Below are 17,296 nucleotides of genomic sequence, written 5' to 3'. Positions count from 1 at the left end.
CAGAGGTCTAGGACCATGTAGCAGGATTCTGCTTCAATATCAATGGCAGCTCACATTGAGGAGTCACAGGACATATTATATACTATGTTGTCGCTTTAGAGATCAACAGAAAACATTTTTCTGAAGAAATTTGTTGATATTGATGCAATAAAGGCTCAGATTATTTTTTGACTTGAGAAATGGAATCCTGCTACATGCTCCCAGACCTAGTGGAGCTCACAAAGCTGCGTGGAACTACAGGTCGGCCAAGAGCTCCCATGGCCATTGTTAGCCCATTCACAGTTCCCATGGTCATGTTCTTCCATGGTCTTTTTTGATTATTTATTTAACTATATTTTGAAATGCAAGACTATCCTTCTCTACGTGAGCCTCAATCTCATGTGGGCTCTAGGCCTATTGCTTGATCCATTAAGTTGGGCTCTGCATTGTGATCCTGGTCATGCGTTTTTTTTGTGTTGGTGTCACTTTTGTGATTCATTTCAAGTTGTCTGTTGTCGTCTTTCTCAGATTGGCATGCCTGGTACCTGCTGCCTCTTTTCTAGTTTTTATTTATTTTTTTCCGTGTGTGTGTGTGTGTGTGTGTGTGTGTGTGTGTGTGTGTGTGTGTGTGTGTGTGTGTGTGTGTGTGTGTGTGTGTGTGTGTGTGTGTTATCCTGCTGGTACGACACTTGACGAAACTCCTCTCCCTGCTGATACAGTTTCCCTTATTCTACCCTCTCTACTAGCCATCCTATTATGAGTAGCATCTACATAGACATCCACAATTGAAATCTCAGCTGACCTTCTACGTATATTTGAGTGTCAGTGTATCCAGTACCTCTTCTGTCCTTTGTTTAGGTTCAGAGGAATGATAGAAATGGTAGTAATGTCAAATACCAACCTTAATGTCTGTATTTTGCAGTTGCTTTGACTTAACGCTGTATGTAGAAGCTGAACTACATGCACACTCATGTCATTATCACCCAGATCCAGCTCTGCCAAGGAGACCCAATATGGGAGGGCAGAGGCTATAATCTCATAGGATTCATCAGTCAGCTTACAGCAAGCAAGCCTATGGAAGAGTCAGGAAGAGTGGAAGAGCCTTAAACATGTTTTTGCTATTACAAACAGATATGGCAACCTTTCCCTCTGGAATGTGTATGAATTGTGCGTTTGACTCCCACTGTAGAGTAGCATTGGGAAATAGAGCAGACTTACCCTCTCATTTTTTATGACACATTCATGGCAAAGAAAAAACAATAAAACAATATGGCACTTGTCTCTAACATGGAGATGCCTGCTCCTGTGTTCATGATTGGCCACACATGTTACAAGTAATGTAATGTATATGGATATGAAATACATACTACCATTCGATAAAATGTTTGGATCTGATTCTACCCAATTTCTAATGTTTTGTCTTTATGTTTAATTTGTCAATATGTATGTCATAACTTGTGCCCTCCCTCATCTCTGCCCCCGTCATTGAAGGACTTTGTTGTCTGTAAGTCTAAAGGGAACATCAGACTAAAGATATGCAGGGAAAGTAGAACTGAGTTCATAAATGACAAGGGCAGGCTATTCCTGGATATGACTATAATCCATTTTTCAAACAAAAGAAAAAGTAAGGGCTGAATACCAACCGTAATATTTTCAGTTTACATCTTGGGCGACTCATCACTGCATTCAGAAATTGAAATCCAGAGACACTCATTTGATTGTCACTCAGGTCCAGCTCTGTCAGAGACTCCATGTACTGCACTGCAGAGGCTACAACTTCACACTGCTTCTCTGCTAGTTTACAACCAGCAAGTCTGTAAGTGAATAGCAGGGAGCAAAAACATTTCATTGAATAAAAAAGAATGAGTACAAGCTCTATGAAACTGTGTTCACCCAATACCAACCTGAGCGCCTCCAGCTTACAATGTGGATTCAGTGCTTCAGTGCTCAGCTTTCCCCCACAATCCCCAAGAGCATTATTACTCAGGTCCAGCTCTATCAGGGGGGAGTTTTCTGACTGCAGAGCAAAGGCTAAAATACCACCAGACTCCTTTGTGAGTTTACAGGCAGAAAGTCTGGAAAATACAGTGGATATTATGTCATAAATTATCATATTAGGTGAGGACATCGCATGCATGCCATTGTCCTTAACATGTAGGTGATGGTGCTGAGATATTGTAGTTGCCGTAATTAGGCAATGAATCATTTTGCAATAAATTAAAGGATTGATTTTGTGTTTTTAAAAAGTCATTATGCTTTGCCAAGTGCAAATGTATGCATTGCATACGTAGCCAGGACTTGAGGCACAAAGGTATAACACAAGTAAGTGTTGTTTTGGCCACTGTTAGAGGCAACAATTGATAGAGGCAACAATTACCTACAGCAATTACTTGTTATATAGTATATATCATATAATATATTATCATATTAATTAATCATCCTCAAGGTAAATGTTATGAGAGAGCAAGCAAACCACTTCTTTAAGTAGCTGCAACTCTGGTAATCATCTCAGCATTTGCATTCATTAAACAATTACAGACCTCAGTATCTTCAATTTGCAGTGTGGACTCTGAAGAGCAGACAGCAGCTTCTTTTCAGACCTCTGCAGGTAATTGTAACTCAGGTCCAGTTCTCTTAAAGGGGAGTTTGCAGACTGCAGAGCCGAGGCTACAATCTCACACGATGTATCTGACAGCTCAAATCCTGCAAGTCTACAGATGAATTAACATGGATCATATCACAGTTACAATAGTATAGATTTACATTCACTGATTCTCTATCTCATTTCAAATAACACTGAATTTAAAGAACATTCCAATGAAAACCTAAACAATCACTCAGAGAGCGTACCTCCACCCTCTGGTGGACAGAATTAAGCAATAAGCCGTGAGAGGCTGTGGGTTACACTCGATTGATAACGGACAAAGGGAGTGGGGCACGACGTGAAGCGAAGTGCCGTAAACGTCCCCTTGCCCGTTATCAATAAAGCGTAACCCATGGACTCAAGTGGCTGCTTATCTACAGCTATCAGCCAATCAGAATCGAGAACCGGACCGCATAGTGTTATGGTGCGTTCCCCAGGATTGGGAGATGGGATGTTTCAGACCTCCTACTTGCTGAAATGCATTGGAACGCCCGTTGAAGCAGAATGTTCATGTCGCGAGCTGGGGCAAAAGCGAAGCAAACCGACTTCGTCCCATTGACAATCGTGATGTCATCACAGCAATGGCAGCGCACAGTGTTAGGAATAGATTATGTTGCACATTACTCAGCAATCACCATTCTATGGACAAATAGAGTTGATTTGGACAGTTTAACAGTTGCAAAACCGCCCATGAACCTTTCTGAGGTGTAGTTATTGGCATTGCGTCTTTCAAAGATGAAATGCGGCTACATGAAAAAAATGCATGGTGTTGTTTATACCTCATTGTTTACATTGCTGACATCTTAGAGAAGTGGCTATGTATTTTTGTCCCTCCATGTTTGTAGTTTGGTTGGCTTGCTGGTTGGAACGCTTCCAAGTGGGAGGTAACTGCCTTCTGGTTGCCTACTAGGAAGCTCCTACCTCTGGGGAATGCACCATTAGATACACACATGCACCAGGACTAACAAACAAATGTACATACAACTTGGACAATCACATAACCTCCTTGGCGGAGGTAACTATGCAATGGCCATATATTTCAAAGGAGCAGATACATATAACCTGAAGCTTGGAAGTTAAACTCACCGAGCCTTTCTGCAGCACCTGACAGCTGGGATCAATCTCCTGCAACCTTCAGGAAATGCCTTGTATCTGCTGAGGTCAAACTCATCAATGACATTATTGGACATCAGGAGCATATAAGCCAAGGCAGAACAATGTTCTGTGGAGAGATACTTCATTGTCTCTTCTTTTTCGTTTAGGACAGCCTGGACCTCATCATGCAGAGAAGAGTCATGCATTTCAGCCAGGCAGTGCAAGAGATTGATGCATCTCTCTGAAGAGACATTTTGTGTTAGCATAAGTTTTAGGTTCTTGATTGTTTTCTTCATACTCCCTGCGGTACTGTGTGTGTGTGTCAGGAGGCCAAAAAGGAGTCTCTGATTTGTTTCCAGAGAAATTCCATGGATGAAGCGAACAAACAAATCAAGATATCCATTCTTGCTTTCCAAAGCTTTGCTCACTGCACCCTTCAACAGCTCATCAAGAGGCTTGTCTGTGTCTGGTGCAACATTGGTCATTCTGTTTAGAAAATATCCCAAGACTTCCGCATTCTTGTTCAGGTAAGATACGAAGACATGTAATGCTGCAAGAAACTCCTGAATGCTTAAATGCACAAAGCAATAAATCTTCTCTTCAAAGAACACAGAGTCCTCCTTGAAGATGCCAGTGAACAACCCAGAGTGAACAGAACCCTCACGGACATCAATGCCACACTCTTCAAGATGTGTTGTGTTAAATAGGATGCTGCTGTTTTTCAGGTGGTTGAAGGCCAGTTTAGCTAGTTTCAAAATGTGACCCCTGTAGCTACTCAAGAGAATTTGCTTGTTTGTCTCATGTCGTCCATGATCCCTCTCATTTTTCTTTTCGATTTGGATGAGGAGAAAGTATATGTACATTTCTGTGAGAGTTTTAGGGATGTCCTTACAGTTTTCTTTCAGCATCTTCATAAGGACAGTGGCAAGAATCCAACAGAAGATTGGAATGTGGCACATGATGTGAAGAGTCCTTGATGACTTTATGTGCGACACAATTTCCTTTGCATAAGGTTCACTATTACGGTGGAAATAATCCTCCTTCTGCATGTCATTAAATCCACGAACTTCTGTGACTCGGTCAATGTATTTCGATGGAATTTGATTAATGGCTGCTGGTCGAGCGGTTATCCACACATGAGAAGACGGGAGGAGGTTGCCTCTGATGATATTGATGACCAAAGAATCCACTGTTGTCACCTCTGTGGCAGACGCTATGATGTGCTTTTTGAAATCTAGTTCAGTTTTGCTCTCATCCAAACCATCAAAAATGATGACACAGAGTCACGTGGGGCAGCCGAGGAAGATGGCAGCATAGTTTCGTCGGTCCCTGAACCCACCAATTTAATTACAATATCCGTATAAATTCACTCCTTAATCTAAGCAAAGTTTTGCCACGATTGAACATTATATTTAGTGCTTCCAATATTGCAACAAAAAAACGCGTCAGATGTCATCTACATCGAAATATTTCCAAGGAAAAACATCGAACCGCAGGGCTACAAGACAGACTTCGCCGACACCTGAACACTCCAAAATGGACAACATGTTATCCGAAATGGGTAAAATTGCAAGCACACTTCAAACGGTCGCCACAGATGTTTCATCGATAAAAGAAACAGTCACTGATTTAAAGAACTCTGTGAGCTCAATCCAGGTGAGATTGGATGAAGCAGAGGAACGTATATCAACAGTTGAGGACACTGCTTCAAGGCTAACTGAAGAAAGCCGTAGAGCAGATGAACGTCTGGATACGCTGTATAATCGAATAGAGGAACTGGAAAATATGAACCGTCGCAACAATGTGAGACTAATCGGTCTAACGGAGGAACTAGAAACAGATGGACTTGTCAACTGCGTACAACAGCTGATATCCGAGGGGCTGGGAATCGAATTGGATGGAGAGTTCGAGATTGAAGGGACTTATCGTGTGGGCAAGCGCGAAGCTAAAAAAGCAACAAGGGCAGCTGACAACCACGACGAGGATAAACCACCGAGAACCGTCTTGATCAAGTTCCTGCGCACATCCGCGAGGGATACGATTTTACAGGCAGCCAAGGAGAAGGGATCCATCGAATGGAGAGATTGCAGAGTGTCTTTCTTTCCCGACATGTCGAGGGACCGGGCCAAGAAAAGAAGAGAATTCACTGCGTCACGGAAGATGTTGCACAAGCTCAACGTGAGGTTTACATTTGCGCTTCCAGCATCCCTCCGTTTCACTTGGAACGGGAAGGAGCGCAGTTTCACTTCCAGCAAGGAGGCTGAGAAGTTCATTCGTGAGCGCTGTGGTGGGTCAACTGATTAATGCTGTGAGCATTCATTTTATGTTAGCTTAGATGAGGAGCTGGTGGTGTGGGTTGGTGGGTGGGACTAGTAGGTAAGTGTGCTGCTGTTCAAGCATAGCCCTTGGGGCTACCCGGCACGTCACGGACCGGAATCAGGGTTTGTGGAAAGAAGACCGCGGGTCTTTATTCATTCTTTTTTGTTTGTTTATTTTCTTGTGTTTTCTGAGGGGGGTATTGATAATGCTATACGTTGTTGTTTACTTTTTCTGGAGGGGTTACAGAAATGTTTGGTTTTGTTTGAAAGGTCCAACTATTTTTTTCAGAATTTAAATGAATGTCCTGTACCACGCCATTACCCACTAGGGGGCAGCACCTTGACATGTATCTCCATGATGATTTATGTTAACAGGTAGTCATATTAGATGTGTAACGTGGAATATTAACGGCTGTGGAAGTCCTATCAAAAGAAGAAAGGTGTTATCTTATCTAAAACAAAAACAGGCAGATATAGCCTTTATACAAGAAAGCCATGTAAGGGATACAGAAGCACTAAAATTCAAGCGAGAATGGGTGGGACATGTTTTCCACTCTTCTTTTTCTAGCAAACAGAATGGTGTAGTCATTCTAATTAATAAGCACCTTAACTTTAATATAATATCAGAAACTAAGGACAAAGAGGGAAGAATGATATGTATTGAAGCGCTTATTAATGGTGTAAAAGTAATTTTGTGCAGTGTTTATGCACCAAATACTGCAGATGCAAGCTTTATCCATAATTTAAATACAATTTTGGGTAGTAAAAGTGGGCAAATAATCCTAGCCGGGGACTGGAACCAGGTTATGGACGGATGTCTGGATAAGAGTAAATATCAGGGAACATCCATGCCAAAGGACAGGGCTGCCCTTCATATGCTGGTGGAGGATTTAGGTCTAAATGACATATGGAGATTAGTTAATCCAAAGGAAAGAGAGTACACATTCTTCTCGCATGCCCATAAATCCCATTCAAGGATAGACTTTTTCTTACTGTCACAAGATATTACTAATAAGGTCATAAACTGTAAAATTGGACCAATTGCATTGTCAGATCATGCTACGGTTGAACTGGATATCAATCTGAACCCAGATACAGGACGAAAAGGAAGATGGAGATTAAATACTTCATTATTACAGGACGAAGTATTTAGCACAATGCTGGCTGAGGATCTGATCTCCTTTTTTGACTTAAACATAGGAAGTACAGAGAGATTATCCTCAGTTTGGGATGCGTCTAAGGCCTATATTCGAGGAAAACTAATCGCACGTGCATCTAAAATGAAAAAGGAACGAAGAGAAATTCTCAGTGACCTAGAAATGAAAATATGTGCTCTGGAAAAGAATCTAGCCAGGCAGTATTCAGACGAGTTATACCAAGAGATTTGTAAATATAAGTACCAGTTACATGACTTGTATAATGCAAAAGCTGAACATGCATTGTTCAGGTTGAGGACAAGATTTTATGAAGGAGGTGAAAAAACAGGAAAACTTTTGTCCAGGCAGCTCAAACAACAGAATGCTGCTAACATAATTCCTGCAATTAAGAAAGGGGATAACATGGTCTCAACCACAAAAGAAATAAATAGCGTCTTCCAAACATTTTACGAACAGCTATATACAGCCCCTTGTAATGCAGATGAAGAAAAGGTGAACCAGTTTTTCGCAAGCATGAATCTCCCCACATTAGACGCATCACAAACAAAAGCGCTAGACCAACCCATCACTGAGGAAGAAGTGAGAAATGCTATATCTTCTATGAAACTTGGAAAATCTCCTGGTTCAGATGGACTCCCTATTGAATACTACAAGAAATTTGTAGATACGCTGGCTCCAATACTGACTGATGTTATTGCTGAAGCCTTTCAAGTAAATTCGCTGCCTGACTCATTCATGGAAGCGATTATAACACTGTTACCAAAGAAAGATCGGGACACGACTGAACCTGCAAACTTTAGACCAGTGAGTCTTTTAAATGTGGACTGCAAAATATTGGCAAAGGTCTTAGCATCACGTTTAGAGAAGGTCTTACCTAAAATAATCCATAAGGATCAGGTAGGCTTTATAAAGGGAAGATCATCAGCTGACAATACAAGGCGATTAATGCATCTTATGTGGCTAAACTACTCTGAAAGTACACCAGGGGCAGCACTATCATTAGATGCTCAGACGGCTTTTGACTTAGTTCAGTGGAATTTTCTGTTTAAAACTATGACAAATTTTGGCTTAGGCAAGGTTTTTAGAGCATGGGTTAATTTGCTGTATCAGAACCCAAGAGCAGCAGTAATAACCAATGGCATGATGTCTCCATTTTTCACAGTATCAAGGGGCACTCGCCAAGGCTGTCCATTGTCCCCGTTGCTTTTTACCATGGTACTGGAGCCTTTGGCTATTAAAATTAGGGAGGATCCAAATATACTAGGGTTGAAAGGAGTAGACAAAGAGACAGAACAGAAACTAATGCTGTATGCAGATGACATTTTATTGTTACTGAGTGAGCCAGCCACCTCCTTACCACTACTGATGGAGGTAATAGAATCATACTCAGTTGTTTCTGGCTACAAAATAAACTGGAGAAAATCAGAGGCAATGCCAATTACAAGGACATGTTATTCTCACATGGTAACTGGTTTTGGTTTCAAATGGGTTCCTTCAGGTATGAAGTATCTTGGTGTGCGCTTGACTCAGAATTTAGAGGGGATTATGGCACTTAATTATGACCCCCTGCTGACAAAAATACAACATAATGTGGAAAAATGGAAACACCTCAAACTAACTCTATGGGGAAAGGTTAATGTGGTCAAAATGGTTGTAGCTCCTCAGTTCAATTACATATCTATGATGTTGCCCTTGAACATTCCAGACATAATTTTCAAGAGATATGACAACATTGTTAAGGACTTCCTGTGGGAAGGAAAAAGACCCCGCATTAAAATGAGTAAAATGTGTGCCTTCAAAGATAAAGGAGGACTTGGACTACCAGATGTGAAAATGTATGACCTTTCTTTTGAAATGGCACAGCTTGCAAAACACTGGAGAAATACTGACTCTGATCTGGACTGGGTCACATTCGAACAGAGTCTGGCCTCTCCATGCAAGCCCTTGGACATTCTTTCACAACGCTCTGGACTGACACAGGAGTCAAACCCTGTGATTGAACACTCACGCTATGTTTGGTGTAAAATCCATAAACTCCTCAAACTGTCACACTACAGACAATCCTATGCATAATTGTGGAACAACCCAGACATTCATATTGGGAAAAAATGGTGTTTTGGAAACAGTGGCTCCTGAAAGGTATAGCAACAGTGAAGGATTTATATGTGGATGGACAAGTTATGTCATACTCTGATTTAATGGGAAAATACAATATAGAAGGGAGAGGGCACTTTTGGAAATACTTGCAAATCAGACATTGCGTTGGGGACAAATTTAATTTCAATGAGAACCCAGTGCTTACTTACTTTCAGCAACCACATATAGCCCATACTGCATCTGTGTGCTATAACTTAATTATTAATGCAACTTCAGATAATTGCTGTAGTTTGAAACTAATATGGCAAAGGGACTTAGGAGTCGACTTTGATGAAGGTGAATGGTCAAAGATTATGGCAAATGTGGGTAAAAACATTAGGGAAGCAAGAGGGAAATTTATCCACTATAAAGTGGTACACAGGTACTACTATACCCCTTCTAGACTGTATAGGATGGGTATCGCTGAAAATGGCCTATGTTGGAAGTGCAAGGAAACAGATGGTACATTTCTTCATATGCTCTGGGAGTGCTCTTATGTACACCCATTTTGGTGTAAAATCCTTGGGATATTAGAAGATTGGCTGGGTTTCTCACTGCCTGCTGATCCCAGACTTTGCTTACTTGGAGACAAGTCAGTGGTACCAAGCATTTCAAAGCACGCATTCACTGTGGTAAAACTCTGCTGTATCACAACACTGAGAATTATTCTACGGAATTGGAAGTGTGTTAAAACTTTGGAATTGAAAGACTGGGTCAATGCTGTAATTGAAGCAGCCTCTTATGAGAGTATGCTGGAAAGGCTTAATGATGAGAAACGAATGATCTGGAATGATTTCTGGGTACACATGAAAATGACATAAGGTGTATGTGACGACAGCCGTTATATATTTCTACGTATTTCCATTCATGTGACTGTTATTTTCTGGACCATATTTTTTGATGGAGATGTCAAGGTGGCGTATAGGTGAGCTATGTACAACAGGACACTGTAATGTACTGTGTGGACCTTTTATGTGTGTGTTTAAAGTTTGATCAATAAAAACTTGAATTTCAAAACAAAAAATGATGATGACACATTTGGCCTCATCATAGACACTCATGTTATGCAACTTTTTGAGTTCGGGGCAAAAGATACACAGGAGATCATGTAAACTTCGTTCTCCCTCAAACAGATTGATCTCTCTGAAAGGCAACATGAACATGAAGTCTACATCCTGATGGGCTACACATTCACACCAGTCAAAAATGAACTTTTTCACCAGAACAGTTTTTCCAATCCCCGCTATGCCCATTGTTAGTACAACTTTGATATTTTTACTTTGTCCAGGAAAGGGTTTGAAGATGTCATTACGGCAGATTGCGCTTTCTTCTGTAGCTTGTGCTCTGAAGGTTGCTTCCATCTGCCACACCTCATGCTCACTATTCACCTCCTCCATCTTTCCCTCTGTAATGTAGAGCTCTGTGAAGATCTTTTTGATGGGAGCTTGAGTTTCTGTTTTCTCCATACCTTGATGGATATTCTCAACACGAACCTTCATTTTTTCCTTGTGCTCCAAAAGAATGCTTGAAGGAGTATTGTGCCCTTAAAGCAGAATAGAATAAAGACACAACAATTAACCAATAAACCAATGAACCAGTGGCTTCTAAGACGTATATAATATTATACTCAGAGAATATCATAAAAGATGATTATGGAGTGTGCATCACAACGCAAAGCTCCACTATTACTGTAGATGATCACTGCTGGGGCACATGCTACTGGATACCTGTTGTATTCAGGATTAATAAAATAGCTTCACGCTCTGATAGACTAGGAAGGGACAGGTAATTCAGGCTGGGGCAACAGAAGGAGCAAAAAAGCTAGACTTGGGATTTTAAAATGAAGAATCACCCCGGGTTCGGATAACAGAAGGCAAAATTGCTCTAGGCCAGGGAAGTGTAACCACCGAAGGCTCATCATACCTTGAAGTTGGCCAGCGTTGTCCTTTTTGGCCTCACCAGACTGTGTTGAATAACACTGCCAACAGCCCACTAGATGGAGAGAGAGAGAGAGAGAGAGAGAGAGAGAGAGAGAGAGAGAGAGAGAGAGAGAGAGAGAGAGAGAGAGAGAGAGAGAGAGAGATGTGTGGTGAAGGAGATGAAAGGGGAAAAAAGAGAAATCATAAATGTAACTTCTTAGGTTCCACCCTGTGGGAGACCATGAACTTCCTAATATGAAGCTCCACCAGACTCATACTACATAACTTTTCTGTTGACCGAAGTCATGCCTAATAGAATGCGTAGTTGTCTTTTTTCGTGTTCCATTCATGCATGTGGTCTGATTGGCTGACGAATCCAACGGAACCATCAAATTTCATAAAATTTCAAACCATAAAATTCTGAACTTTTGGTGGACAAAATGGAGGTTTTCTTATTGTTTGTTACATGGACACATTCAGTTTGATAGGCTAATGGATCAGACGCAATGTCAACATTTTAAATTTTGACAGATTTGTTGGAGGCAACGAAGCCGACTGCCGACTGCCACCACAATACATTTTGCACATGAAAAGCCCATGGGATCTGTCGTCAAAGACGACCAGTCTGCAGGGTCAGCCATGGCCTAGTGATGGGCTTTAGATCATCGTGTTGTTGGTTTGAATCCCAACGTTACTAGATCTCTACACCTCCATGCATGATTGAAGTGCACTTCAGCAAGGCACCTTACCCCACTTTGTTTCAGGGACTGTATCCAATACCCTCTTAATAACTGTAAGTCGCTTCAGATAAAAGTGTCAGCTAAGTGTAATGTAATGGAATAATATGATATAAACGATGTCTGTATTTCCTCACGTCACCTTTCCCTAACCATCAGACCATTGATGCCTTTACAATGCGCAAAGTGAACAGTGTTATTTCAGAAACAGACATATATTGTATTGAAGATAGCATGCTACCCACATTTCTTCAGCTTTGACTCCAAGTCCATGACCAGGTGGTTGTGGTTCATTGTCCGCAGTACTTTTTCCATGACGTCCCCAGCCCCCATGCTGTAGACCTTCACCATCTCCTCCACCGTGTCATCTGTATCGGCCTTCTCTAGAGTTCCCCATGCGATCTGACCCTCATCCCGCAGACGGTATTTAAACCGCTTGAACTCAGCACCTGTGAGCTCGTCCAGAGTTTTCCTCAGCAAGTCTTTCAAGTCTGCAGCCATTGCAAGTTCTAGTGAGTGTCGCTGGCTTGCACTCACTGCCACTGTTGGGAAAGTTACTCAAAAACTGTAATGCACTACTTATTACATGTTACTGTCATTTAAAAGTAATGCCTTACATTACAACATTACTTTTTTTGAAAAGTAAGGCATTACACTACTTTTGCATTACTTTTAGTTACTTTAGCCAAAATGACTGGAAATAAGGATTTGGCAATCTACAGTGCAAATCTATGAGGTGGCATGACTTTCACCTGCCATCCACAAGTCGTTTTGGAAGCCTGCAGACTGAAAACCAACATTTTCAGGAATTGCATCTTACCCACATACAATATTGATTCACCAATACAATGATCAATCCTTTCTCTTCTTACCATGCACACCAGCGGCGTAAAAAAAAAAAAATCTATTACGGACGCATGCAGCACAGGCTCCGTTGCACTTGGCTGAAACATAAAGCCACCTCACTGCACTACGAGTTTGAAAATTATTATTGATAAAAGAGCAGATGCATGCATTGCTACAGTAGGCCCATTTTGAATATTAATTATATAGCCTACAGCACACCGGGGAAAATGTCTTATCAATGAACGAAATTATAGGCGAAAAAATGATTGCGAGGATACCAGCCAGTCAGTTTGCAAGCTCGTGGCTCGCCTGAATCATGTGACTTTGTGTGGAGATCAGTTTGTCACTCACTCACAACTCTAGAACTATTATTCTCATCCCCCCGTCGGATACCCTGCCGTGTCCCTGTCTCATGAGAATGGGATGCATCCCCTCCTTTCCTGACTAATTTGGTGGTGCTATGGCACCTCTTCAAATCGTCAAATTGTTTGTAGGCTACTGTTTTTCGACGTGGAACGCGGTTTGGGTTTCAAGTTCAGTGTGCATTTAACTGAAATGTTCTTGGCGACCTTATTTTCAATGAAGTAAAAGTAGTGGGCATATACCCATCTTGAAAACGAGCAAGCTGGATCTTCTGGATCGGCCATCCTTTGTCAGCCTGCCATTTCGAGAGACGAAGCGTGAAAGAGGAAGCAATGTTCTGCGTGGAACTTAAAATCTCTGCGCGGACGTAGCTACTGATGCAATAGCTGATCTCGCGGTGATCCGCGAACATTGTATAAAGAAAACAAAATACCCACACAAAATGTAGGTGAAAAAAATGCGTTGTAATGTGCAAGTTACTTGCATTGTAACGAGGACATATTACCGATTTTTTCCCCTGTAATCAGTTACATTACTGAGTTACTCAAAAATGTAATGCATTACAGTAATTAGTTACTTTTGTAACTCGTTACTCCCAACACTGCCCACTGCATGCTGTATGTCAGGATATGCGTAAGGCTAATGGGGACCACAAGAAAGACAGAGCAGGGTGCTTATTTGTTACAATGTGTGGAAGACAACCGGAATCACCTTATACAGTATCTTAAATTAAAACACTATAAGTGTTTGATGAAGAAACAGTTGGTACTTTTTGTGGGTGTATTTGCCCTACATGTTGGAGGCTAAACTGTATCTCAACTATAAATATTGGCCTACTCCTCCTTAATACTTGAGTAAAAAATATTCACATTATTTGTATGACTTTGTTGCATGCATGTGCATGACACTCACATGGCCGTACCCAGCTAAGGACATCATCGTCCATTGGTAGAAAGTATATAACTTTAAACTTTAATTCTAAATTTCTCACAGGTGATTTTCTTAGTTTTCTGTTTTTTTTCTTCCTGATTTTGCATTTTTTTCAGATTTTCTCTCTTTTAACTATTGACCTTCTTGCCTGGCATACATTTTTCATCACACTGTTAAAACATATTGAGCTCTGTGTTTTGAATGAATTGTGCTATACAAATAAAATCATTACTATTATAAAAAAAACCCTTCAAACTATATTCACATCTTGTTATGCTGTTTGTTATGCTGTGCATGTGTATGCGCATGCCTCCTGACAACACCCACGGAGAATACAGCAGTGTGTGTGTGTGTGCGCGCGCGCGAGTGTGTGTGTGTGTGTGTGTGAGAGAGAGACAGGGCGAGACAGACAAACTCTCTCTCCCTTCCTTTCTGTGTGTGTGTGTGTGTGTGTGTGTGTGTGTGTGTGTGTGTGTGTGTGTGTGTGTGTGTGTGCGCGTGTGTGTGCGCGCGAGTGTGTGTGTGAGAGAGAGACAGGGCGAGACAGACAAACTCTCTCTCCCTCCCTTTCTGTGTGTGTGTGTGTGTGTGCGTGTGCGTGTGTGTGGCTGTGTGTGCATGTGCGCACAACCAGATATTCAGGTTGGACAAGGACTGTGCTAGCAGATATCCCCATCAAGGGTGTCAAATTACATTGTTCCTTGTGCAATGTACTTTGACTGTAAGATATTGTTTGTCAAGCAAACCGTATGGGTACGAATTTAACTATCATCAGCACACCACATTTTCTAAGCAAAGGGAGGCCACCCTCTAACCTTCATGAACAACAATCTGCTATTTTTAGATTAGTAAGGAATAAAACCACTTGTGTCCCTTCGTTAATACCTAGCCTTTATTGTGTTTGACATAAAATGCTTAGGCTAATTATTCAGTCAATTACAATGCACATTTTCAATAAAAACCATGAACGCAATATTCTATATACCAACATGTGATGTTTGGAGACTTGTCCATTGGCTTTCCATACATCGACGCACAAAGAAAGTCAAATTCAAGGCTAGAGCATTAAAAGTAACATGGTCTCAAAGGTAGACAGCACTCACAATGTTGTTTTCGTTTTGGCACAAGCATGTGGTTAGAGTTCATTTCCACCTGTAGTTCATATCCCCTGGTTTATCTGAACTGTTAACTGGCAATTTGCCATCTGTCTGCATCGCTTGACTTCACCTGTGCATAGGCACCTGGAAAAAAAAACAGGCAAAGGCGTGTTCTGGCTTGAGGAAAACGGAGCAACAGTTAGCCTAATCTGTACAATACTTGGATGGGCCATCTATGTGACAATGCTGAAGTGTATTGTTTAGTGATCAGATCTGACTGAGCAGCATGGAGCAGGAGACAACTTCCCTGTGTGGCGTGACAGGTTGTCATGGGCGGTCCCTGGGGGAGGGCCATAGTGGGGAATTACCCAAGGAAAACAACAATACAATAGGAAGCACTTTCATCTCATTTGTTATTTGCTCAGTTTTCCATTTGCTACCAGAGGTGTGTAAAGTTGACATAGAAGAACTCTCATGTTTCCCTTCCTCATTAGGTCCAGAGGAATAACTAGAGTACAGGCCTACAAACTACTGCAAAAGATCATGTACTGGTGTTGTAAAATAACTTTTGCACCTCTCTTCTCAACTCTACAGATAAAAAAATGACTCCCATAGAAGAGAGGAAAGGGGGACACATAGTGGCTGGATCTCAAATGGCACACTTGTGCACTTCGGGCACTATGTTTCAGTGCGTAACTAATACGGCATGCGCACTGAAACATGAACACTAAAGTGCACAAGTGCACCATTTGAGACACAGCCAGTGTTTTGATAATATGAGATTTGATGTCGGTGCTGAGCACAAAGTGCAATTCGCTACTGCCATCTGCAGGTCAGATTATGCTATGCCATGATAGGATAGACGTTATTAGTACACATTTCAAATCCAGAAAGACAGTTCCGATTGATCTATGAACCAAATTTATAAAATCCTAAATACATTGTTGGAAAGCTTAGATTGTACTCTCCCAAATGATATTATATCTAGCACTGTGAGGATTGAGAGGAGCAGACATCCATGGTCCCCACATATGGGCCGAATGGGAACCCTGCCCCATCTCCATCTCCCACTTGCTTCCGGTCATTCTCCACTATCTATCTGAAACAACGCCCCAAAGATACATCTGTTTAAAAAAGCCTCATGGATTGGTTTACTGAAATGATGAGAGGCACGATAATGTACTGCACCATGTGTAAATCGACAAAGAACCCATCTGTCTTATAATGCGACACAATAATATTATGTACAGTGCGGTTAACAATAATATAATATTGATAATATAATATATATATTGTGCTGTATGTGCTTGTACCACAATATTCTGTTTGCCAAACGAGCAAGCAAGCTAGATTGTGCCTGGGATATTTATGCCATCACTGACAGAGTTGTCTAGATATACTACATAAAGTATTCATTGCAGCTGCAGGTCAGGTGATGCTATGGCATGATAAGACAGACACATTTAGTACACATTTCAAATCCAAAAAGATAGTTCAGATTGAATAAGATACAGACATAGATGCAAAAGCGCAGTGAACAATTGCTTTGTTGATATACTAAAACAAAGAATGAACATTACTCTTCTGAAACTATCCTATTAGATAAATGCATATTGTACTGTAAATACATATGTGACATTTTAGGAAATATAGGCCTACTTCCTACCACTCAGATGTCACAAGTTCAATAATATAAAATGAGGTGCTGCTTAAAGCAGGAGAGTGATGACGTTGTCATCTAAAACAAGACTAAGCAAAACTGAATAGATAAACACAGAGATTGATCTTCCATACCGATGAAACATCAATGGAGAACACATATACAGAACATCAAACTGTTAAGGTAGATCATGAACAGCTCGATTTTCATCGAAAGGTGTCCAGAATCTTCATTTGGGTGTTTGGGCAACTCGGCATCAGCTGACTTTTGAGAGCCATTCATTTCCTTGGAAAAGTTGTAGTCCTCCCATAAAGTCTAGGCGTGTGTGCGTATGTGTGCGTGTGTGTGTGTGCGCGCGCGCGCATGTGTGTGTGTGTGTGTGTGTGTGTGTGTGTGTGTGTGTGTGTGTGTGTGT

At 41.2% G+C, this 17,296-nt stretch overlaps 2 protein-coding genes across 2 annotated transcripts; both read right to left on the bottom strand.

Moving 5' to 3' along the window:
* Positions 1-801: 801 nt before the first annotated feature.
* Positions 802-4,992, bottom strand: LOC134457681 (NACHT, LRR and PYD domains-containing protein 12-like). The gene is made up of 5 exons (XM_063209681.1): positions 3,710-4,992; positions 2,520-2,690; positions 1,884-2,054; positions 1,623-1,793; positions 802-1,051 (listed from the first exon to the last, which is right to left on the bottom strand). Exons 1-5 carry the CDS (start codon positions 4,765-4,767, stop codon positions 802-804), a joined length of 1,821 nt encoding a protein of 606 aa, XP_063065751.1. The 5' UTR covers positions 4,768-4,992.
* Positions 4,993-9,099: 4,107 nt separating this feature from the next.
* On the bottom strand, positions 9,100-12,519 carry LOC134457670 (NACHT, LRR and PYD domains-containing protein 6). The gene is made up of 4 exons (XM_063209674.1): positions 12,231-12,519; positions 11,253-11,321; positions 10,366-10,872; positions 9,100-9,164 (listed from the first exon to the last, which is right to left on the bottom strand). The coding sequence occupies exons 1-4, from the start codon at positions 12,484-12,486 to the stop codon at positions 9,100-9,102; spliced, it is 897 nt and encodes a 298-aa protein (XP_063065744.1). The 5' UTR covers positions 12,487-12,519.
* Between the last annotated feature and the right edge of the window lie 4,777 nt (positions 12,520-17,296).

Source organism: Engraulis encrasicolus, chromosome 1 (assembly GCF_034702125.1).
Source record: "Engraulis encrasicolus isolate BLACKSEA-1 chromosome 1, IST_EnEncr_1.0, whole genome shotgun sequence".
NCBI classification, from domain to species: Eukaryota; Metazoa; Chordata; class Actinopteri; order Clupeiformes; family Engraulidae; genus Engraulis; species Engraulis encrasicolus.
This window is presented reverse-complemented; position numbering and strand designations above follow the sequence as displayed.

Bases quoted from the DNA above. Each gene is read 5' to 3' on its own strand.
- LOC134457681 (XM_063209681.1), bottom strand. From the start codon at position 4,767: ATGCAGAAGGAGGATTATTTCCACCGTAATAGTGAACCTTATGCAAAG. The intron at 1,794-1,883 runs GTTGGTATTGGG...ATTCACTTACAG, and splicing joins TGTAAGCTGGAGGCGCTCAG to ACTTGCTGGTTGTAAACTAG. The intron at 1,052-1,622 runs GTTGGTATTCAG...ACTCTTCCATAG, and splicing joins TGTAAACTGAAAATATTACG to GCTTGCTTGCTGTAAGCTGA.
- LOC134457670 (XM_063209674.1), bottom strand. From the start codon at position 12,486: ATGGCTGCAGACTTGAAAGACTTGCTGAGGAAAACTCTGGACGAGCTC. The intron at 11,322-12,230 runs GTGGGTAGCATG...CTCTCCATCTAG, and splicing joins GGAGTCAAAGCTGAAGAAAT to TGGGCTGTTGGCAGTGTTAT. The intron at 9,165-10,365 runs GTGTCATCATCA...CTCCTGTGTCAG, and splicing joins TGTCTATGATGAGGCCAAAT to TCCAGAGCGTTGTGAAAGAA.